The sequence below is a fragment of the Pinus tabuliformis genome, chromosome 4_1 (assembly GCF_031772625.1).
Source record: "Pinus tabuliformis cultivar Carrire ecotype Pingquan chromosome 4_1, CPIR1, whole genome shotgun sequence".
NCBI lineage: Eukaryota > Viridiplantae > Streptophyta > Pinopsida > Pinales > Pinaceae > Pinus > Pinus tabuliformis.
This window is the reverse complement of record NC_142303.1, coordinates 270,794,357-270,820,290: the sequence shown is the minus strand read 5'-3', so window position 1 is coordinate 270,820,290 and position 25,934 is coordinate 270,794,357. Positions and strand designations below refer to the sequence as shown.

At 37.7% G+C, this 25,934-nt stretch overlaps 1 protein-coding gene across 1 annotated transcript in view; it reads left to right on the top strand.

The window, feature by feature from the left end:
- Nucleotides 1-25,934, top strand: part of EDA25 (CCAAT-binding factor) — a 327,784-nt gene that overhangs the window by 97,445 nt on the left and 204,405 nt on the right. Inside the window, 2 exon segments of the mRNA XM_089419585.1 lie at nt 19,159-19,278; nt 19,753-19,828. Coding sequence (XP_089275711.1) covers nt 19,159-19,278; nt 19,753-19,828 — 196 coding nt within the window.

The window sequence follows — 25,934 nt, the reverse complement described above, 5'->3', positions numbered from 1 at the left end:
CAACATGTACACGCTTTTCCTCCTATGAAAGTGCGTGTATATGTTATACGCTCCTTTTGTTTTGTTAACCCACGTGTATACCTACTTGGACAAAGTGAACCTACATATACCTCTCTTTCTTCATTCTTTGGAGTCTGATCTGTAATCCTTTGCTGTTAACCTGCTGCACTATGAACTGTTATTTGAGTGAGTTGTCATCAAGGACAACACCTTTATCATAATGCCAACAATCTCCCCCTTTGGACTTGATGGCAACAATAACACCAAGACACTATCCCCCTTTGACATCAAAGGCAAAGGGTGGACGAAGATATTCTCCCCCTTTGATATACATTATGTTTTCCATGCTCCCCTTGAGTACATGCTAAATTCTCTTATTGAGCTCCCGCTTTGTACATGCTGAGATGCACTAGACCGTCCATGCTCCCCCTGAGTATATGCAAAGTCTGGAAAAATATATTTTCAAAAGAATAACATGACTCTATAACTCAACTAAGTGAGCATGATATTCCTATCACCAATAACTCATACATACATCAATCTCCCAACCAAGTGGGGATACACCAATTGTTTATACATGACTGAAATAGAAATTATTACATCATCCTTCCCATGCATAGTGGGGTTACAAATTAGGTCTTGTCATGACCTTTACATCAAATGATATACATGACATTTATAACAAGGACCAACAATCTAAATAAGACCATGATAGTCATCAACAACTACCATATATGATCTGCACTATCAACATTAAGATCAACATCATGTATGTGTACATCATCAAAAGAATCATCTGAATCAAAACAACTATGTGGATCAAGCAATATAAGCATCTTCAAGTACCAATATCTTCTAACATAATGCTAACAATGCATTATTAGAAGCATATGCTCCCCCTGAACCTATGCCAACTGTTCATTTTCAGACTCGATCATTGCAAATATCAGTGAGAATCATCAAGGCATCATCATTAATAAGATATACATCAACTTTTTAACACCTTATGAGCACCAACACATTTCCACATATCATCAATGGATTGTAACCATCATCAAACAGAGCAGATAAGTGACTGAACCACATCAGACTCCTTTTCCTGAGTCTGTCCCGCTGCTTTTTATTCAAAACACCATATACGCGACTGTGCAGCTTCTAACTCGCATATATATGCGACTTCTCTTCATAATATCTGTGTATGAAAATTGGAATACTGAAGTTTTACACTTTCAGCTTCCCCTAGGTCTGTTATGCCTGTAAACTGAGCTCTGCCACATCTTTCTGACAACAATTCCGTCTTCTTCAATACCTTGGATTGTGATGATATATGCTCCTTTTGGTATGGTGTCCGAAATTTGTTTCTGCATTCCTTTACTTTATGTCCAAACTTGTTACACGCATAGCATCTTACATGTTTCATATTCCTTCTATTGCAATCAATAGCTTTGTGACCAAACATATTGTAAGCAAAACAATATCCCTTAAAGTACCTAGAACCTGATGATCTTTCTGTGTGACGGTCTTGAACCATTCCACTTCTACATCTGGCTGCAACATGTCCAAAATTATGACATATAAAACATTCAACATTATTCATCAAAGGAAATAACCGACTATCACTTCCACAGATAGGAGTAAAAGATTTTCTTTGAAGAATTTCTTTCCTTGGTTGTTGATGGGGTTGACTTTTTATCTCCTTGTTGAGCATTTCAGATTTTTCATTGGAGTTCCTTACCTCATCTTGTGAGCTAGATTCACCTTCACGAAAACCAAGACCAATGTTTATAATGGGCGAACACTGAACTTTGATGATTTCATTTAACGTTTCTAATCCTTTAGCAAATCTAAGATTCAGAGTCTTTGTCTTTTCAAGTTCTTTTCTTAGACTTACTACTTCACATTCTAATACTTCATTGTGTTTGTCTTTTTCAGTGAGTTGATGTGTCACTGTGTTTATGACTGTATCCTTTTCTGCCAAACTGATTTTAAGTTCACTGATTTCTTTAAGGAAATCTTCCTTTTCCAAGGCATTATTTTCATATGCCATGAGTAGTTTAATTTCTTGATCATCTTCATCACTATTGGACAAGCCATCACTATCATCATGAGTATAATAACTTCTATTACCTTCTGCAAACATCTTTCCTTTGACATGAGGGCATCTAGCAACGTAATGACCAACTCTACCACAAGAAAAGCATTTGAAAGGTAGCTTACCTTTGAACCTTCCAGAACCCCGTTGAAGCTTCTTGACAAAATTTACCTCATCTTCTTCTTCTGAAATGTGTCCTGATTCATTGTGTTTTTCTTTTTCTTTTCCCTTTGCTGATGCTTTAAATGTGGCTTCTCTCATATCTGATGGACCTCCTTTTCTCATTTCAAAAGCAGTTAGGATTTCGTGAAGTTGCGTCACAGTGATATTCTGAAGATCTTGTTTTTCTTCTATGGAAGACACTTTTGACTCAAATTTAGCAGACAAAGATCTCAAAATTTTCTCAACTAGAGTGACTTCCTTTATCTCTTCACCCAGATTCTTCATACAATTAACCACCTCATCTATACGTAAGAAGTAACTAGCTATACTCTCATCACTATGCATCTTAAGAGTTTCATACTGAATTCTGAGAGTTTGAAGCTTAGCACGTTTTACTTGAGAGTCTCCTTCGTAGCTCTGAACGATTTTGTCCCATATCTCTTTGGCTGATTTGAGCTGCATGACTTTGACAAACTCTGATTGTGACAAACTTCCCAATAAAATATTGACAGCTTTGGCATTGGTTTCATATTGCTTTTTACCTGCCGTGTCTGTAGGAATTGTTGTTGGAAAGTTATATCCTCCTTCCACAATTTCCTAGACATCTGTTCCAAGAGATTGTAGATAGGCTGTGGTTCTTATTTTCCAATAAATAAAGTTGCTCCCATCGAAGATTGGCGGTCTAATGGATCCCATGCTTTTGTGATTATTCATCTTGATGGATCTTCCTTCAAGCAATCAAGCTTCTTTTGAAGGACCTACTCTGATACCAATTGTTGGAAATAATACTGGGGGGGGGGGGTGAATCAGTATTAGTCAAATCAATAATCTTTTTCTTTTCATACTCAAATTTATATACGCTACTTTAATGAAGGTAACTCGCGTGTACACGCAACTGTATTTAAGGCAACCAACGTATATCTAGCAAACTTATGATTTAGTTAATTCATCATATGTTGATCTTTAATCAGTGCATCAATACTTCATTAACCATATAAACAGTAACCATGTGCAGTAATATCAGAACAAACCATTATACATAAGAAACACACATGAACACCAAGATTTAAGGTGGAAACCCAACGCGGGACAAAAACTACCTGTTACTGTCTTCTTTTAATAGAAGAAAAACCTATTTACAATCTTGTACTGGTGCAGACTCATACCAGTATGCAGGCACCTACCTGTAGAAGGTTACAACCTTCTCTTGTTCTCCAGCTTCTTCTGGAAGGGAGCTACAACCCCCTAGCTCTTGTACTAGTCGATATGTTTACTAGTATGTAGGTGCCGACCTATAGAAGGCTATGACCTTCTTTCTTCCTCTAGCGACCACGTTTTATAAATTTTCAGACTGGATACTCCTAGAACACACCACCACAATCTGAAGGCCATGTTTCATCCAATTTTCATACTGGACCCATCAACAACATTGAAGCTCAAAATCAATTACCACTGCAATACAATTATCAAATACATCTGCGTCAACCAATCACCGAAACTCAATCATCAATCTCTGAATCACCCACAATTGAATCACTGAAAGCCTATCGTCACTGAAGCAAATCACAATTAGTCTATCTGAACATTCAGAATACTGTTATCAAAACACAGTCACCAGAACACAGAGCAGAACCCAGAACTCTGCAACAATAGCCAGATCCAACTGCAACTTCAAATATCATATTTCATAATGTATACGCTACTTAGATGTGTCGGACCAGCGTATATACGCGCTTTTATCAAAGCCAACCAGCGTACATATTTGCAAATATTAACTCATAAATTTGCAGCTATTCCAGACTTTAGTCATACCCAGATCATAACATTTACAGAATAAAACATGCGTTAGTATTCAGATCTAGACTATACATGATCAAACCACATAATAATAATTCATTTCAAGCCTTAAGATCCTGATCCATCATTAGATCTTATCTCTCATCAACCGCTAAGGTTCATTCTTAGTTCAGATCAAGCAAAGCACCATAAGCCCATAACCTTCATACTTCATAAGATATTCAACTTGCACACATTGGCCTAATGATCTCCTCCTCCTTATATACCTAGGCCTTTCTCAATACCTTGGACCAAAACCACTTAGGACCAATACCTTGGACCAAATACCTAGCGTCAATTCTTTGGACCAAATACCTCGGACCAAATACCTTGGACCAATACCTTGGATCAAAATACCTCGGACCAAAAACTTGGTTTTCCAACATGTACGCGCTTTTCCTCTTGTGAAAATGCATGTATATGTTATACGCTCCTTTTGTTTTGTTAACTCGCATGTATACGCTACTTGGACAAAGTGAACCTGTGTATACCTCTCTTTCTTCATTCTTTGGAGTCTGATCTGTAATCCTTTGCTATTAACCTGCTGCACTGTGAACTGTTATCTGAGTAAGTTGCCATCAAGGACAACACTTGTATCATAATGCCAACAATCTAGGGCATCAATATTAGGTGATTTCTCTTCCTTCAGTAACTGCTTGTGAATGCTTTTTACTTTCTTAGATTAGGATTTTCCTTTTTTTAGATTATTAGTGTTCTTTTTCATCAAACAACTACCAATGCATAAGCCATAAAGAGACAAAAGACACAAAATATAGGCTATTAATCAGGGCCAAAATCTCTCCTTCTTGAGAGGAAAACCCGAACAAATTCTTCTTCTTATAGAGATTCTAATTAACGAATGCCAAGTCCAAGACCCTAGACCTTTGTGCCACTCCAAGTCCAAGACACAAACCTTCCTTGATGAAAACCTTCTTGAAGCAAACTTGTTGCTCTTTCCTTCTCCTATAGGCAACGTAAGTCAAACGTTCTGCACTATTGCAATTTCGGTTTTATCCACAGATCTGCAACCTCGACTTATCTTATACCCTTGCAATTGTCACGTGTGAGCTGTTGGAGGTATCTTCCTTATTCGCTTAACTAGGAGACTCACTCCTATGACCTTGGCTGTGATATATGCTGATATAAAGATGTTTTTCTTGACTTCTTTGCCGACTAAGGAAACCCTACTGCAGAACCTTTAATAAATGCCACATGTGTGAGGAAAAAGTAACCAAAACAGTCCCTGAATAACTCAGAGTCTTCTCCTACTTGCGCTGGATGAGAGGCTTCTACTTCTGTTTTTTGCACTATCTGTGGTACTTCAAATGTATGACCAAAATCTGTGTCAAGAATGAAAGACGAGTTGCCTATAAATAGTAGTTTTCCCATCCTAATTAGCCGACATGACTTGGAGACAAGGCTGACATGTCTTTTGGATATTATCTTACTTTCATCTTGAGCCGACTTGATGGAGAGGTCTTGTGCTTGTCTTGGAGGTCTTTCATACTTACTTTAACGACTCATACAAAATGTAACATGCCTAGGAAGGGTCCTTCATACATGACATAGACTAAACTTGAATTTTATGACTAGATGACAAATCCTAAAGGCTCATAATGGGAGTCATCACTAAAAATAAATTCCTTGGTCACGAAACCCATGAGACAAGCATTACAATAATTTTATTTTTCTTCTTTTCATCAATTACATAAAATCACAATTACACGTCATTTTGAAGACTAAACCTAGTTACACTTTTCAACGCTCCCTCTTAACTAGGGAGGTATTCATAATGGTACTTGGTCATTTTCAATCTGAAGAATTTCTCATAAGAGTCAGATTGGTAAGCCATCTGTATAGCATCATATCAACCAACATTGTCAGATAGCAAGGCCTCAACTAACAACTCTATCTCTCCACGAGATCTGAGCACAATAATGGCGAGACCAATGATGTATCGACACCCTCATCATTGTCTCTCACAGAACATACCCCACCCAGGTTCTCAGGGTGTGTTCCACCAAGATTATTCTTATCTTGGATTCCTAGTTCTCAAAGAATATTGGTCCTCTACCACTACTCTTATCTTGGATGCCCTAACACATCCTCAAAGAACATCAGGTGCCAGATGTTTACCCAATCCTCCATTATGTCTTCCCAAGTGAAGATAAGAATGATGTGTCTATCTCTCCTTCTTAATTAGGGAGGACATATCTATTCCAATAAAGGAATGTACTCATTCCTACGGAAGGAATGTACCTAAGCTCCCTCTTGGCTTAGGAATATTTCTTCTAGGTTTCTACCAAGTAGGAAACTTGTTTCCAGGCTCCCTCTTAATTAGGGACCTACAACAACTCCTTAGGTGGAGATGATGGGACAACCAACGGCTTGAAGAACTCCTCACAATGTCATGAACTTCTGTTCGTTATTCAGGAGTCTTCATGTTTGGGACTTCTTCATAGGGGCACTGACCATCTATCACTTTTGTTCATGAGTCAACCATGTCATCATCGAAAAGTGATCCATCAGTCCATATCTGGCCTTCCTTAATGCCATGCTGCTTTCTTCATGCCATGTTTCCTTAAGGATCTTTCATCCCACTACCTATGCATCAGTGGTCGAAGACATTTGTAGCCTTTCCCTCGACCGCCCTGCATAAACCCATCTAGATATTTGTTCAAAAATAAAGGAATGAACATTAAAATCAACATTACCTTTGTGATAGTCTTTCATCATGACATCGTCTAGTTTGCATCAGCATCTTGCAAACATATCGATAGATCTCCCAAAGATATATATTGTCAAGGGTCTCTTTCTTTTTCAGACTCCATCAGAGTCTTCATATCTTTCATGGAGATATCCTAGTTAAATATTCTTGGTCTTTGGATGTTGATTGCCTTCTTTAATGGTTGTATATCCCATGATCTTTTTCTTCCTTTCTTTACACATTTCATTCCTAGGAGCTTCCAATCAGAGTTCCTCAATTGTAGTCAACCCCCTGATACTTCATATGAGGACATATTATGTTGATTTCATCTAGTGAATGTGTGACCCATGCATTCCTGCATCCCTTTGAGGGAGGAGATCCTTTCTTTTGATCATGCTCTTAAGATAGAGCATTGGTCCATGATATCTGCAACCATATGACATGACTTCTACAATATTAAATGTAAGCATACATACCTCATTTTTCCTTTGGGTCATCCAGACTTCCTGCAACAACTTCCTTGATTGAAAGAGCTTCAATCCCTTAATCTGCTTCACTTTTATGTCATCATACCATCATCCCATGAATTCCACAAGTTTGGAATTCTTGATGAAACACTTCCTTCCTCTTGATCGGTGAACCTTTCAATGAAGATTCCATCAGAGAATCTTGAGCATCTAGAGTGTCCCCATCTAGCAGATGTTTCCTTTTGACATACGTATGATGAGCCTTGTACTAGATGACCTTTTTCCTTCTCTTCCATAAGTGCCACCTATGTTACAAATGAGGTTTCCAAGAGCTATATCCTTCCATAGTTGACTGCAATGTTTCGACCATCTTTCATGCTTTTCTATGTTGATTTCATGAGCTCTTGCTTTTAATGCTTTTATGATGCCATGATGCATCTTATCATGCTCCTATTTTACAACGGGAAAACTTAGAAACTAGAAAAGAACTAAGTGAGGAAGACTATCTCAATAGTGGAGACCTCTTACTTCCTCCTTGGACTCCTTATTTTCAGCTTTCTCCACTTCCTCGGTGATGTGGGCATCTTCTCTTCTTCTTTTGTTATTGTCCTTCTTGAGCTTAGGACAATCTCTCCTATAGTGCCCATATTCTTGACACCTATAACATTGTATTTTAGCTATGTCTTCTTTTTCTGATTCCAAACTTTCCAAATTTTCCCTTTCTTATTGTTATTGTAGCATATGCTTGATTTTGATCACCTTATCCCACATTAGATTTTTCTTTTAGCCTTGATTCTTCAATCTTGCATAGTGACAATAGATCCTCAAATGGAGTAGCTTCTTTATTCCCATAAATACTTGAATTAAAGTTACCCCACTCCTCCAATGGTGCATTTAATACAACTATAGCCATTGCTCTATCAGACATGAATTCTCACAGACCTTGAAGTTGATCTTGGATCTCAGATATCCTCATAAAGTATGAGGCTATTCCATCTTCCCTTGACATCTTCAGCTTGTAGAGTTTTTGCCTTAATGAGGTGACTTCTCCATCAGTGCTTGCGGAACACAAATCTACCAGTTTGTCATAGATTTCTTTTGAAGTTTTGTGTTTAGATACATTTGGGATGAGGGGATCCTTGATGGATCTATGAGAATCCTTCGAGCCCTAACTTCCCCTTTCATATACTTGGCAAGAGCTTGAGCATCTTCCTTTCTTGGTTTAGTGATAGGTCCTTTGACATGTTTCATAACCTCATTTTCAATGAGATTTAGATGTGTCCTTTTCTTCCATGCAAGATAGTTTGAAGCCACAACCAATTTGTTGCTTTCCTTGCAAAAAGAAATTTTGATAGATTCAGATGTGGACATAAATATACTTACTTGATAGGATGCTCCTTCTTCTCCTTGTTGCTTCCTTGATGCTGATGATGATATAGAGAATAGAAAACTTTTCCTTGATGAAGGTAGTTTTCTTCATGATCCTTGATCCCAAAGAGAGTGAGATCTCTTTAGATCCTTTGATGAAGATCAATGATGACTTCTTGCTGATGTCTTCAATGGTAAGGACCTTGATTCGTAGATCTCTTAAACTTGGCCTTCTTTTTTTGATGATGATCCCAAGACCTTTTATGTAGACTCCTTTGATCTAGGGTTATAATGCTTCCTTTGTAGATCTTGACTTCAAGATGATCTTTGCTTTTATACCTTCCTTGAGATTTGATCTTTGAGTGTCACTTGATAAGATGCCCTTCCTTGACTTTGTCACCTTAGCTCTGATACCATGTTGAGAAATCTAGGGCATAGATATTAGGTGATTTCTCCTCTTTAGAACACTGCTTGTGAATGCTTTTTACTTTCTTGGATTAGGATCTTCCTTTACTTAGATTATTAGTGTTCTTTTTCATCAAACAACTACCAATGCATAAACCATAAAGAGACAAGAGACACAGAATATAGGTTATTAGCCAGGGCCAAAACCTCCTTCTTGAGAGGAAAACTTGAACAAATTCTTCTTCTTATAGAGATTCCATTGGACGAATACCAAGTCCAAGACCTTAGACCTTTGTGCCACTCCAAGACCAAGACACAGACCTTCCTTGATGAAAACCTTCTTGAAACAAACTTGTTTCTCTTTCCTTCTCCTATAGTCAAGACAAGTCAAACTGTCTGCACTACTGCAATTTCGGTTTTATCCACATATCTGCAACCTCGGCTTATCTTATACCCTTGCAATTCTCACGTGTGAGCTGTTGGAGGTATCTTCCTTCTTCGCTTAACTAGGAGACTCACTGTTATGACCTTGGCTGTGATATATGCTGATATAAAGATCTTTTTCTTTACTTCTTCACTGATTGAGGAAACCCTATTGTAGAACCTTTAATATATGCCACACGTGTGAGGAAAAAGTAACCAAAACAGTCCCTGAATAGCTCAGATTCTTCTCCTACTTCTTGCGCTGGATGAGAGGCTTCTACTTCTGTTTTTCGCACTATTTGTTGTACTTCAGATGTATGGCTGAAATCTGTGTCAAGAATGAAAGTCGAGTTGCCTATGAATAGTAGTTTGCCCATCCTAATTAGCCGACATGACTTGGAGACAAGGGCAACGTGCCTTTTGGAGATTATCTTACTTTCATCTTGAGCCGACTTGAAGGAGAGGTCTTGTGCTTGTCTTGGACAACTTTCATACTTACTTTAATGACTCATACAAAATGTAACATGTCCAAGAAGGGTCCTTCATACATGGCATAGATTCAAATTGACTTTAATGACTAGATGACAAATCCTAAAGGCTCACAATGGGAGCCATCACTAAAAATAAATTCTTTGCTCATGAAACCCATGAGACAAGCATTACAATAATTTTATTTTTCTTCTTTTCATCAATTACATAAAATCACAATTAGACATGTCATTTTGAAGAACAAAATTTATGCAAACAACTGCATAAATTATGGCGGGCAAGAAATATAAAGAATGTACTACATATTTACTTTTTACTTCTATCTAAATTTACGCAAGTCTGACGTAAGTTATGGAGGAACAATTTTACAAAGTCAAACACTATGTGAGTGGATTATAGCCTAATTCCAATGGAGTAAAATACAAATTTTAATGTGAGGAGAGATTTAACCTCATAGCATCAATGAGTAAATGGTTAGAGAATATGTGTGGGGTGAATAGTGACATAGATCCAGTGATCCACTACTGTTCATGAGAAATTAACCTAGGTGATTTATAGGTCATCTCTGAGGATTCTCCTAGGATCGAGAATAAACTTAGCAAGAGTGATTAGTGTTCGAGAGGGAGAAATTCTACAAACATCTAGAACTGTTCCATATGACTGGAAGAGTTTATATAGTTCAAGGGGAGTAGACAGTCAGGTAGAGTGAAAGGATGCAGCCTATTGGAGATCCAAAGGGTCTATCATGTTGATGAGGAGGAAGAGGCTCCCAAGGACATGGATTTAGGTCCTCCTGTACCGTGGAACATCCTTTAGATCATTGGGAAGACCCTGAAGGGCCCATTGAGCTAGTGGACCTGTCACTGCCTTGCTTACACACCTAAGTTAATGTGGGAAAAATGTCCAACCCACTAGTTGTGGCTTTGTTGGCAAAGCTCAAAATTGGGGTTGTCACTTAATCCCAATTCTCTCTATGTAGGCTTCCTAGCTAAAGCCAAGGGGGGGTGAATGTAGTATACCTAGGGGGGATAATATGGGGTACAAAGGGAGGTACCCAATGGAATAATAATGGGATGGGCAATAGTAATAAATAAGGTGGTTAATGCGTATCATGTAAGGGACCACAAGTAGTTGGTAATAATGTAATAAGCCCATGGTATTAGATAGATGGTATTGAGAGAACCATGGTAATGACCCATGGTATTGTATGTATGAGGCCTATATAGAGGCTAGAGACTCCACATTGAGAGATGTCAAGGAATATTGTATGAACGGGCATATGGCTTGTGGCGTGTTCTCCTTCCTTAAGGAGTGAATGTATGGTGTTGCCCTACCTTAAGGGTTTGATCAATAAAGAATCATTTCTATCTATTTCAATCTTGTTATTTATTGAGTTTATTTGTATTCTCATATATTTTTGGATCAGACCCATAACAAGTGGTATCAGAGCACTTCCTTGGATAAAGCGGAGATTTATTTATTTATTATTATTTATTTTAAATTTTTTGCAAGAATTTTTTAGGTCGGCGAGTTTGCAGATCATATCTGTATGTTTTGGTGCAAAATCTTCAAACTCTAATTGCGGATCTGGATTGTTTGTGAAAAAATACTTGATTTCCAAAAAAAAATCGGCCGAATCGTAGTCCAATGAGGGAGATATCGCTGATCTAAAAATCAGTGGTGTTGCGGGCATTTTTCAGGGCAGTGAGTTTGCGGCGCAGATCTGGACGTCCTGGTGCAAAATCTACAGAATCTAATTGCAGATATGGATTGTTTGTGTAAAGATACCCAAGTTCAAAAAAAATCAGTCGAATCGGAGTCCGGATGACGGAGATATCGCTGATTTAAAATCAGCGCTTTTTTTAGAATTTTTTTGGACGGCGGGACAGTTGCAGTGCGGATCTGAAATTCAAGTGCCTAGATCGGGATTTCTACCACATGGGAAGATGCAGAATGGTTGTTCCATTTCCGAAAACAGGTCATAATAGGGATTATGAGGAATATTGACTAAATTGTGACAATTTCAAATTTTCGCCGAAATTATTTGTGATGGCAGGCCTAGATCAGAATTTATACAAATTTGATGGCTCTGATCCAGAAATATGGGTAGCACTTATGTAAGAATATTTCTCTCTGGAGCGCATTGTAGATAATGGAACTAAACAAAGTTTGGGAAACCTTTACTTGAACCAAGAAACATGGCAATGGTGGCAGGGGCATTTTAAATGCTATCCAAGGACAATTACTTGGCAGATGTTCGCAAAATCCATTTGTGACCGCTTTAACCCGAAATCTATTTTTTTGGGACCTCTTACTAAGCTCAGACGGACAGGCACACAACCTAGCAAAGCTTTTATTGGTACAAGAAAGAAGGAAACCAAGAAACCTAAAGGGTTATTTTCTGCTAGTATCTCCTTATTACAGGTTCATGGATTGATTCAGAAGGAGAAGATCGTTGTGTCTATAAATCCTAGAGTCAAGCATAATTTTATCAATGTTAATTTGGCAAAAAAATTGCGAGTTCCAGCAAAATACATTGAAAACATGCAGGTTGATAATGAGGATGTTCAAGTTTATAAAGATTTGAAGTTTTCTATGGATAAGTATGTGTTGCATTCTGACTTTTATACTTCAGATATGGATAACATGGATGTTGTTTTGGGATATCCTTGGATGGAATTTGTGGGCACTGTCAATATTAATGTGCAGAAGAAATTCCTGAAGCTTTGGTATAAAAAGAAGAAAATTACATTGCAAGATATTTCCATTAAGACCCAAGCAGAGACTATGGAGGCAGAAGCACAAAGCTCCAATGATATTTACACATCAGATGATGAGCCTTTGATGGTTGATAATCAAACACAAACAGAGGTGGAAGCATAAAAGGTTACAGGTACTGATACATTAGAGGAGAGATCAGTGGCTAAAGTAATATTTGAAGATAAGAAACAACAATAGACACCACAACATGTACCAGATACCAATCAGGCTCCATTAGGTGGTGAATTAAAGAAAGATACATCGTTGGTTAACACTTCAGCATATCACTACCCACATCACGCCACAAGAAAACAACCAACAAGATGGCAACGAATTAGCCACAAGGACAACAACCCCCGCATGACAGATAGAGAGGAGCAAAGATCCACCTGCTACACATCAACACAAAAGAACTGCCAAAGGTCAAATTTCAGCTCAAGCGAGTGAGGCACCAGCGAGATCGAGGGTTCACCTTTCTCTTGGATGGCTAGATGCACGTGTATGGTACCAGTGGATTACTCTTTTGAGTCGATCTTATTATTTGTGTTCTTCCCATGTTTCGGGGATGAAACATGTTAAGGGGGGTGGAATGTAGTATACCTAGGGGGGTAATATGGGGTACCAAGGAAGGTGCCCAATGGAATAATAATGGGATGGGCAATAGTAATAAATAAGGTGGTTAACCCGTATCATATAAGGGACCACAAGTATTTAGTAATAATGTAATAAGCCCATGGTATTAGATAGATGGTATTGAGGGAACCATGGTAATGTCCCATGGTATCGTATGTATGAGGCCTATATAGAGGCTAGAGACTCTACATTGAGAGATGTCAAAGAATATTGTATGAACATGCATATGGCTTGTGGAGTGTTCTCCTTCCTTAAGGAGTGAATGTATGGTGTTGCCTTACTTTAAGGGTTTGATCAATAAAGAATCATTTTTATCTATTTCAATCTTGTTATTTATTGGGTTTATTTATATTCTCATATATTTTTGGATCAGACCCATAATAGGGTGGACCCTAAGGAAGATACTAAGGAAGGCTTGTTAGATTCAACAAGTTCTAGGATATTGTTAATTAATCAATTAAAGCATTCACCATTCAAATACTTAAAAAACAACTTGTAGCATAAATAAATCAACAAATATAAAATATTATGAGCATATAACCATCAATGACAGGTAAATAGATCAATGAAATTCAACAATATATCCTGCAAGGAAATGTGATGTGATTAGACTAGTGGCAATAGATATAAACTTGCAAGAGATAAAGATGCTCAAATAAATGATAATACTTGCAATAGAAGAAATGCTTTCAAGAGTCAACAAGTACAATGACATGTTAAAAGCTACAAGACAGGTGTTAGTAGATCAATACAAGACTATAATTGCAAAATGTTAGATGCAATTTTGAAAGAAGAGCACTTGAAAGAAACTTGCAAGTGAAATGATACTTGTACTTGGAAATAAATATGCTCACATATGATATAAACAATATTGCTTTGAGATAAGCAAATGAGCATGAACCAAATAAGGTACAAGAATGTGAATGAAGCAAAGTACTTGCAATAAAGTGAATATAAGTGCTCACAATTCAACTTGCATGTATTTGGGAAAGAGCCCAGAAGGAAAATAAGATAACCAATGATGTCACAATTGCATGCAAGACAATCCAAAGTTGTTTGGAGTGGGTTGTGTGAGGTATGTGTTCTTGGTTGATTTTATTAAAGGCTTATCTAAGGTGTTACTTCTCCAATACTTCACCCTTGTATGGATAGAGGTTGTTGCCTCAAGTGGAGAAGCTTAGCTTCATTACCAAAGATCCACCTAGTCCTTCAAGTCAACCCACATGCCACCATTCTAACACAGGACTCAGCGATACCATAACTGCATGGTCATGCGTTTTAACATTTTCTCCAAACATAGACTTGGGATCTTCAATGAAGATTTCCAAGAATGTCTATTCAACCAAGACTTAAATCTTGGAGGCAAATTTTAGAAGGATTGCAAAATTGCAAGTGTAAGTGAGATGTAAATGATCAAAGTTGATTGCAAGTAAAAATAGTATTTCAAGATGGCTCAACATAACTTCATAAGGATACCAATCCACAAATGATTACACTATATTTGCGTGAAAACGAAATGAACTTATGATGAAAAATACTAGTTGAAACTAGATGAAAAAATCAGAAAATTATATCAAAATGGAAACCACATTAACATGTAAAGTGACTTTGCATGTCAATAGAAAGAAGTACAAGTGAAAGCTATGAAATGAGCAAATGAAATAACACTGTTATCAACATTTAAATGGACTATATTAGCTGTAAATAAATCAGATTTGCAATGAGTAGATGAGGAATGTAAAGCGCAAATTACAAGTGCTAAATTAGCCCAATAAAAGTGCGAATTAGTGAGGAACTTGAGCAAGTAAATGAGTGAAATGAAATGGATCTAGGCTACTTGCAAGAGTGAAAAGAGAACTTGAAAGTGCAAATCAAGAAACCAATCACCAATGCTACCTCCTACTAAATGAGGAGATTGGGATGCCAAGGGGAAATCCCCAAGGTCCCTCAAGACGAAAGATTTACTTTTATTATTTAGACAAGAAGCCTCTTATAGAGAAATGAGGGACATTGAGGCTTGAGGAGAGTTCACAGCATGCTCAAGAGAGCAAACTACTCTTCCTCAAGAAGGAAGACAAAATACAAAGAATGAGAAACTACAATTTTATTGCAAAGTTACAACTCAAGAGTGCGTCAAATATGACAAACCAAGATCAAGAATTGCTTGTTTGACAAACGAGTAAGCCTTTGTACGACAAATTTGGAGACCACCATAAGAAATGGTCTACCCCTCTAGTTGAGATAGGGTATAACATCCTGGTAGGCCTTTCATATACCTTAAGCAAAAAAGATTCATTTCCATCTTAATATTGTTCAAGGTGATAATGAGAATTTGCAATTTCATGGTTGACCAATATTTCTTGCCTGTGGAAGTTCCTTGGCAAATGTAGTTTTGAAAGTGAACCTTTTGGAGTTCTTTCCCTTTTAGAGCACTTGTAATATACAATGTTCCACGGGGACGTGTCCCCCAGGGTGGGGTGCATGCACCCCATGCTTCTCATGCACTCGGGATGGGGGACGCCTGGGGAAACGTTTCCCCACGTTCCCCTTTTGGGGAGATATTGGGAGACGCAGGAGGAAATGTTTCCCCAGTGTAGGGGATGCGTCTCCCCAAAAATGTTGCTTTTAGGCACACCCCCTCAAAAGGGGGACGCCTAGAAGCACCCCTTTTGAGGGGGGATGCCCAGAAGCACCCCTTTTGAGTTTCAAGAAATTTTGTGTGGGGAAGCCTAATATTCAAGCCTATGGCCCTATTATTGCTATGCAATTCATGGTAATGTTAAATTCTTAAAGTGAAAGTGACATTCTCCTTTATCTTTCATTTTCATCCTTTTACTTAAAATTTTTAACATTATCATGAAATAACTTAGGACGTTTGAGAGTGGTTTTGACCTCATTGGATTTCATGTGTAGAAAGTAGAATTTCAGATCTCACTCAAAATCCAGCAAACTTAACAGTTTTTTAGGATTTCAGGATCAAGGGGATTGCAACATTTCCATTGGATTTTGTCATGTACAAAGGTATGGAAATAGTGTTTAATCAAGAGCACCAATCCCTCCATGTACCTTGATGTTAGTGGCATTGGTTGTCGAACTCCTCTATCATGACCCTACTAAAAATGTACTCATTACTCAAACAAAATCTTGAATTGACAGGCTACATTTTTTCTATCTTATTTTAATGCTTAGAGTGTGATGTTGAAGACAAAGATCCCAATATAGGTAATGATTTTGATGTTATGTAGGTATTTGTTGTGGCATGATTTGTTTTTTTTTGATGCTAGAGGTCATCTAGACCCTGTTTGTTGTTGTATTTTTGATTTTGAGATGGATTACTCAGTGCTATTTTGGTTATGTGCACCTTTACATGCTATATAAATGAGAACTTTTGCTTATTTGCGTATAAATGGTTTGGATTCATATGGATACACATGAATATATATGTTTTCCTTTAAAATTTGAATATTTTAGGTGTTTTTGGTCGACTGGTTTTTTGGTCCCTTTTTTTACCGGGTCTGGTCTAGTTTCGACTGATTCTCGGTTTAGACGGTTTTCTGTTTGATCACTGGTTCGGTTCCGATAACATTGGTATCTACTATAGTCTATTTTGCTTAGTACTAATTAGATTCTAGAATGATGAATGATGAATTTAAATTTTAAATCAATTTACATTCTAGAATGATGAATGATAAATTTAATTTTTAAATCAATATAAATTCTAGAATGATGAATGATGAATATGGATCAATGTATTTCGTTATTGAATCTCGTAGTGTATGGATGAATAATGAGTATGAATGATGCATCGACCATTATGAACGATAAATATGAATTAATGTGTTTCATTATTTAATTCAATTATGTATGGATCAATATATTTATGCTTTCATTATTGAATATGAATTTGAATTATATATATATATATATATATATATATATATATATATATATATATATATAAAATTTATATACACCGACATCTCACCGTCCCCCCTAATTTTCCCTAAAATTTGAGGATACTCCCACATGTCCCCGCGTTCCGGAGTCTTGGTATAACCTTTTACTTATTATGTAGGGTTGTGTGTGTTAGGGTAATCTCATCTCTTGCATCCTGTATATATGACATTCTTCTTGACTGCATATAACCATATCTTTTATCTCATGCATATATGATATTTTTTGTTCTTTAAATTATATGGCCTCGTGTTTTTACCCATGAATTCCTATGGCAGATAGTGACTTCTGTAAGGTATGCCAAGTTGCTTCATATTGACAAGTAAACTTCAAAAGTTGAAAGGCAATTTGTTGATTAAGAAACGTCTATAGACCCTTTTGTTTTAAAAAGTCAGATGATTACTACTGGCGAACTTCAATGATTTGGCATGTGAGCTGATCTATTTGATAGAGAAATCAAAGCACAGCATAATTTTAACAAGGCATGTCCTTATTAAGATCAAGAAAAAACATTCTACAGTGAAGCCGTGTTGTGATCCCAATCACAAGAGTCATCTCTCTTATGAGTCAGCTTACCAACATTTGCATTACTCTATATAAAGTTTACACTGTTTACATTTCAAAGAACTAGAATTTCTGTGTAACTTATTTTTTGAGATATGCTGGTAGTCATAATAAGAGAATTCTAGTTCATGAGTCTTGCCAACATAAATTTTGATAAAAATCAACCGAGGATGGATTGATGCTTCTACAACACATCAATATTGTTGCAAACTTTGATGATCTCTTCGTTTTGTTTCCTCATGTGCTTTGAGGACTAAGTCTCCCTTGATAGAGGGCATGTAATATACATAGTTCTAATATATATTACAAGTTATGTAAGGTCGTTTCCATTAGGGTAGTTATGTCTCTTATATCCTTATATATCAATCTTTTTTACTGCATATCATCATATCTGGTATCTTCTACCTTTATCATATATTTATTTTCTGTCCTTTGGATTACATGTTCTCGTGCTTGATGATCTCTTTGTTTTGTTTCCTCATGTGCTTTGAGGACTAAGTCTCCTTTTTTTTTAGGCCGTGGTTCACGGACACCCTGGTCAACGGGTGGCGCTACGTCCACGGAAATTTCTGGGCTGATCGACCCGAAAGGGAATCTAGCCGCCCGGCCCACTAGCAAGGCCTGACCCCAAGGGCTTCGGGGAGATTGGACCCTGTGACCTCCCGATGGTGAGGCACTGATTTTGACCAACTGAGCTAACCCTTGGGGCTTAGGACTAAGTCTCCCTTGATAGAGGGCATGTAATATATACATAGTTCTATTATTTATTTATAATACAAGTTATGTAAGGTTGTGTCCATTAGGGTAGTTATATCTTTTATAAGTTATATCCTTATATGTCAGTCTTTTTGACTGCATATCACCATATCTGGTATCTTCTACCTTTACTATATATTTACTATCTGTCCTTTGGACTAAATGTTCTCGTGCCGTTATCTATAAGTGCTTATGGCATAGTGCAGAACATCGCATCGCTGATAACCCATTTATCACACAAGACTTGGGCTTGGGGATGGGTTCTGAAAATTCCCATTCCCCCGAGGTGCTGGGAGTACAGTAGAGACTCCAGTGTTGGGTTAGAAATTTATATTCTCATTTGTGAATTTAACTTTTGCTTCTGCCTTCTTGTTGTCATTGGCCTTGAAGAATGAAGGGATACTATCTATTGCTGAATTTAACCACACAATTGTGGTTTTAGAAAAATAATACAGTTATTTTCTTCTTTCTTGTTATTAAGTTCTTTAATATTAGAGTTAAAATCAAAGTTTGAGGCTGATTTATGATTTTGTTTTGGCCAGTTTGCTGCCAGATAGGAAACTGAAGTATTTTGGCCAGCAATCTCTCCATGTTCTCTCAGAATCAAAGGATGCAAATTCACTTCTTCTATTTTGGTATTGGGAAGATTGTCTAAAGCAGAGGTGATTGAAGTTCAAATTCAGTTGACAGATCTTTATGGCATTTATTTCTGCGATACATTATGTTATAACTTCATAGAAGTTTTAGTTGTGGGCTTACTTTTAAGCATCCAACATATAGGTAAATCGATATAATTTGCCACAACTAATGAAGCCTGTGATTGATTGAATCCTAGTATCCATATTTTTCTATCATAACCACTCTCTTGTACATTTTGATTATTGAGAACGATAAACAGAACACTACAAACTTGAGCATCATGTGCTGGATGCAAGACATCTTTGTGATATTGTGGTCACTGATTGACCTTGTCACTTGTTTATGAAAGCTGAACGTCCTTGAAAGTCATTGTACATTCTATTTCTGTCATCCTGCAGTTGCATGTTTAATAATTATAAAGAGCACACATACACACATATATATTTATTTATTATTGCTCTTACTCAGAAGGATTTGATAAACGCTTCTTTATGCAGGTTTGAGCGCTTTGTCGTTGCATTGGAAGATGCTTCCAAAGATGCACTACCTTTCTTAAAAGACAAAGCCTTGAAGGTAGTCAAGAGGCCAACATTATGATTCTCTTATAATTTTTTAGGGACATTTGTTTTCTATGTCTAAATTTGATCACTTCGTGTTTTTTCTGAAGAAGTTTTATCTTTGCTTATTTTTGCTTCTTTGAGAAGACTACCTTTTGCATTTTGTTCTTAACTAAGCAAAAGCTTTAGTTGTTTTTATTTGCATCTTATAGGGAGAAGACTGCCATTTTCATCCAATTTTTCCTACACTTGGGTATTTTTCTTGATTTGATTCTTCCTTGGAATATTTGGATGGAGGGCAGTTCAACTGCCAGCTGCAATAGAGCTAGTAACCCCAAGGGACTCGACAGGATTTGAGCTTGTGACCTATAGCCTCCCTGTTGTCAACATGCAAGATACAAGTGTAAAATGAAAGAAATAGGTACTTGTATCAAAGTGGGGTTTAGATCTAACAATTTAGATAACATTCCCTGATAAATAGCTTGCCAGAAATTGACATGAAAATAAAAACCAACAAGCAAATCCTATCCTCATCGTAGAAAAATAAAAGGAAATTTTGAGAATTTTGGATTTTTGGTTGTTGAAAGGGTATACCTATGCCTTGGAGTCTCATCCTTTGTCAAAGTGTGACGTATATGTCCCTCTAAGTTGCTCTGCCCAATTCTTGTCAATGGAGTGGGCTTGGTCCTTTTGGCAATGGCTCCCACTATTGCTTGATTCATTCTGCAACTTTCAATTTTCCTTAGGAGCAGCCCTCTCTTTATGACATCTTCGATTTTTGTCCTTTGTGTAAGGAAAATTATGAAATCCTTCCACTAATAAAGCTTCTTTTCAAAATAGTTTAAAACCCTTGGATTGATTTACCTACAAAACCAAAACAAACAAGTGGGAATACCCTAGTTGCTTGCCTCCACATAGCGTATTAGCTCCTCAATGGCAGAGCACATTAGTCTTAGGATAAATTTAATTATTAGCAAGGTGAAATTAGCTTTAAAAAAATAATGCCCAATAGTTATAGCAAAAAAAAACATTAACAAAAACCACTCCACAATTATACAAGTGTACAAGAGTTTGCAAATAGATGAGCTTGTTTTATTAGATAGCACTTGTCTCAAGTGAACAACAACAAGTTTGACTCTTCCTCATTAAAATATTTACTAGTCATGCACATGTTGGCGGCTTAGTAAATTAATTCATAAAATATTACAGTATAATTTTTAATTCATCCACTAAGGGGTCAACTTGGACAAATTTCCACAATTTAGCTCAAAATACCCTTGCCCATGGTCCATTACTAAACTAATTGGTACATTTGGTCTCCAAAAACTAGTTAGACTCTCTAATGGCTATTTTTGACTTTACTTTTCCCTTTGGTAATTTGACTTAGCCTCATGGAAGTTGGATCTCTAATGCCTTTGGCTTTCTGACAATTCGAACACCTAGGTATGCTGAAACTGGCCTGCGTTTGATCTGAGTATTTCTCGAAATCTTCATATCTTGCCCAACATTTCCATGTCATCACTTGTTTGTCACGTCATCATGCCTTGTTGGATCTCTAATGCCCTTGAGAATTTGGAGAAATTGAGACATGGGTTTTGTTCCTCTCATTCTAGACCAATTTTAACATATTTTAAGTCAAATTCTGTTAAGTTTTGGCCTTGTTAAGCCTCCTGGAAACCTGTCTTGATACATCGTCAATCCCAAGTGGATGATCTCTAATGCCCTTGAGGATTTGCAAAATCTGAAACGTGGGTTTTGTTTGTCTTCTTGAATAGGCCACTTTTGACGTCATGCATATCACAAACAATCCAATGCTTTGCTTGAAAATCCCCCTGGAAGCTTTTCCTATATTGTTGACCAAGTTTGATCAAGCTATGACTAGCCACCAGATGCTCAGATTGAGAAAATCCCATGTGGCATGGAATCCTCTCATCATGCTCTATAATATGAATTTGGGTTGAATTTTTGACCACATAGATCATTTTGCATTAGGAATCGTGAATTGCCTCGAAGAACGTGAAAGTTGTCACAAGGGACTACTATGCTGTGAGAGCTATCATGAGTAATACTGCACTAAAGCCAGGGTCAACTACAGGCTGTATAGACACTAACCATGTGGAATGGCATTGTGCACCTTAACATCGGTGATCACACCTACAAATGTAGGCTCCCATAAACCATGAGTCCTCATAAGAAGTCCACCAAGGTTCTCCAATTCGATTAGGGACGAGCTTTTAAGGGACGTGGCATGGTCTAACCAAAACAAAATGGATACAAACTTAAATTGACAAGACACATGTTTAGAATACCTATTATAGGGCCTCACATGGTTTATACATGGCTTTAACTTGTGATGTTGGGCTTACAATGGTGGTGAATGCTGAACTGAAAAAATCTATGTAAGCCCACTTATAGAGGGGTAACAATTCCTATTCCTATAACTTGTAGGTATATAGTTTAGTTAGTCACTCTTTCTTATCCTCTCTTTTATTTTTATTTATCTTTTGTTCTACGTACCAGTATTTGTGGATATTTTTCTTTCAGGAAATGAAGTTGTCACACCCTTATTGTTTGTAGCCAATGTTGCATGAAGCGGGGATGTTTTTTGGAAGTGGGGATGCAGACGCGTCATTTCTCAAAATTCTATGAAGCGAAGCGTCTACTATATATATAATATTTTTTTGCATTTATATTAAAAAACATCCCAAATACCAAATTATTTGTAGAAGGCATGAAAACATGCATATTTTTACATAAATCAAGATAGATATGGCATCCATGATTCCATTGTACATCAATGATTAATTATTCGAGCATCAACCATCTAGATTCTAGCAATTACAAACATACATCAAATTTTTAAGCATATCATAAAACATAAAACATTTAGAAGATAAAATCATCAAACATTCAAGTAACTTATCTAGCAAGTGAGCAACTGTCAACATGAGTCATGTCCAAAATTCAAATAATAATGTTTACAAAATAGGCCACTTGGCCACCACCAAGACTCAAGTACACACTGAACTAGGAAGAGTAAGACAAAAAAGTTCAAATTCACAACAAGACTACAAGTCTAATCTATGACAAAAGTAGTAAACTGTGAATATATCTACTAATCTCTCCTCCTTCCACCACGAACAAGACGTGACCCTCCACGTGGTGGCAGTGGAACTGATGAAGATGAAGCCCCTTCTGTTGGTGTTGAAGCATGGAACCTGGGAACCAAGGGACGAGATGGGGGTGGCATCTCAACTCGATCATCATCATTCTGGATAAGAGCATCCTCCAATTGCTCTAATCGCAACACTCCATCCTCCAAATTGGGCTCGTCTAGATTGGTGTCCCAAACCTTAAGGTCTTTATTAGTCTTTGGATCATCACAGTAATGGGATAACAATCACAAGTTGCAGTGAACATAAACCATGCTCTTTGCCCAGTCTAAACTCAACTTGTTCCTTTTAGCACTGTTGATGAAAGAATAAGAGCCCCAACAGCTATTTGCAGAAGATGTGTTTACCACCTGTGATAACACTAGCAATGCCAAAGTTTGTAGAAGGGGAGTAGCACCTCCATGCATGCTCCACCACTCAAAATAAGATAAATTTCCTCGATCTCTAATTGCATGCATAATCTCAAATGGACTAGTGCTAAGCTTATAGTTTCTCAAATGTTTCCGTAGCATGGTAGACTCCTCCTCATCGGTGACTAATTTATCCAACGCTTTCATATAACCATTTAGAAGTTAGAACCTCTGGATCGTGTGGTTTTCTCCTGCTCCCCCGCTGGTAATGGTGTTTAAATCCATGATGGATGATAGTATTTAGGTGTCAAAACATATGCTAAGGCATGTAATGGAATGTTTAGCATATCCCATTGATTTTCCACCTTTGCACGAATATAATTGTACAAGGTGATATCTTTATGATCAACAATGTCTTTAATCTGCCCCAACATGCTATCCATTTTCTCATACACCTCCCCAATTATTGGCCGATCGGAATCTGCAAACTTGACCATGTAATAAATTGGTTTGGTGAATTGCAGAACATATTTAATCTATGACCAAAAGTAACTGTCAAGAATATTGTCCTTGGCTACATTAGCATCATCTCTAGCAATGTTAATGTCTTCCCATGATTCAAAGGTCACCATATTAGTTAAAGGTTGTCTCACCTTCACTAGCTGCCTAAAGGTGAGGTAATAACTTGCAAATATTGTTTTGCAAGTTTAAGCAACTGCAACTTGTAGTAAGTGCCATAAAAGTAGTTTACCCTTGTTAAATTTGGACAACTAGGTCCAAACTCCATGTTCTGATGCTCAGATTAAGAGGCTAATATTTTTGTTGGATTCCTCTTTCTGAGAGGTGTAAAATCCATATAAAAATAGTCTTAATCCGATGAGCGGAACTTATATTTTGAATTTATTATTCTTAATAAATTATATGTGCTAGGTCAGCCAGTTTTGTAATGTAGGCTCACATGCCCAACAGATGTGTCACACACCCTCATTGATGGATATATATACAGGTAAAGTTGGAGAGAATTTGATGATAACACAACTCACATGCTAGGGTTTCTGCTGCTAGGGTTTCGCAGAAGTTTGACCAGCGTTGAGGGTTGTTGTGACACATGCTGGGCTGGCTGACCAAAGGAGACTTTGCTGGTTGAAGCATCCTGCTGACCGCCGAAACGAACACATACATTTTTCTTGTTTTTGATTTGTCTTCTATAAGATCTGCTTATATGTTCTATCTGCATTTTGCTTATCCACTTGTATGATTGCTGTGAGAAAAGTGAAATTGCTCTTAGCATAGAACATCTACAAAACTTTACATGGTATCAGAGCTGAGGTGAAGACAAACTCTATCTATAGCAATCATCATCGAAAGAAATGGATTCCTCTAAGCTTGAATTCAGGGAGAATGACAAGCTGACTGGAAGTGATGACTTCCAGTCATCACTTCCAAGGAAGGGCGCAGTTCTAATGCGCTTAATCTATCCGGTGGTCGCATAAAGTCTCCAACTGAGATTGATGGGACGGTGAGCGGATAGATAATTGCGCAGATCAGATGAGTGTGCGGGTTCACTCAAATGACAGCGCAGAAATAAACATCTGACCCGCAAACTATCGAAGTTGTCGAAGATCTGGTTGAAAGACTGTTTATAAGTATAGGCTGCGGCATAGCGTAAAGGGTTGCGCAGACATCTTGTAAGCAGTCGGGTTCTGACAACGACGCGTGGATAAGGGTCGGTGATATTCACGGACTGTTGGTAGTCTGTCACGTGGACAGAGATTCGTAGACTGTCACGTGGACAGAAATCCGCTGCACAGAAACTTACCTATATGTGGATTGTCGGGTTGTTGTGATCAACGGAGGACTGATCCCGTAAAGCTACGCAGGTCTACGATAGGTAGACACGTGGGCGAAGATTCATTATAATCACACGGAAGTTACCGGAGGGCCGCGTGGACGAGGGCCTGTAACATTCGCAGTCGTTGGTAGACGGGCACGTTGACTGTGACATATGTATATGCGCAAGGTTATATATATATGCGGCAGAACGTTCGGAAGCAACCAGCGATGTAAGTAGCGGGTCTACCGGGAGGTAGACACGTGGACGAAGTCTATAATACTGCGCAGAGACACAAGATTGTGGTATACAGGGCGCAGATCATCGGATTACCTTATCAGTGGAGCAGGTTGCCGAAGACTGATTCGGTTAGTTGAAAAGGTGACGCGTGGACAGTAAATCACATATGCAGGTTATATACGCTGGTGCGTAGATAAACCCGGGATTGATATGTGGACGGCTGGAACGTGGAACGCCTGAACAGATAGCACGTGGTTTATGCAGAGGGTTGTTGGGAAACTGCCACGCGGACGGGGTCTGTATCACAATACAGAAAACCATCGCGTGGACGGAGTTACAACATAGCGCGAAGACGTTTAAATGCTGGTGTGTTCGGACAACCACACGGGATTTTATAAGTCCACGGGTTATTGGTTGACAGACAGTTGAATGGTTGCCGGTAGACACGTGGACAAGAACAGAATCGTTGACACACACGTGGACAGTTATATATATACGCTGAGACGTTTGGAGCAAACAGCGTAGGAG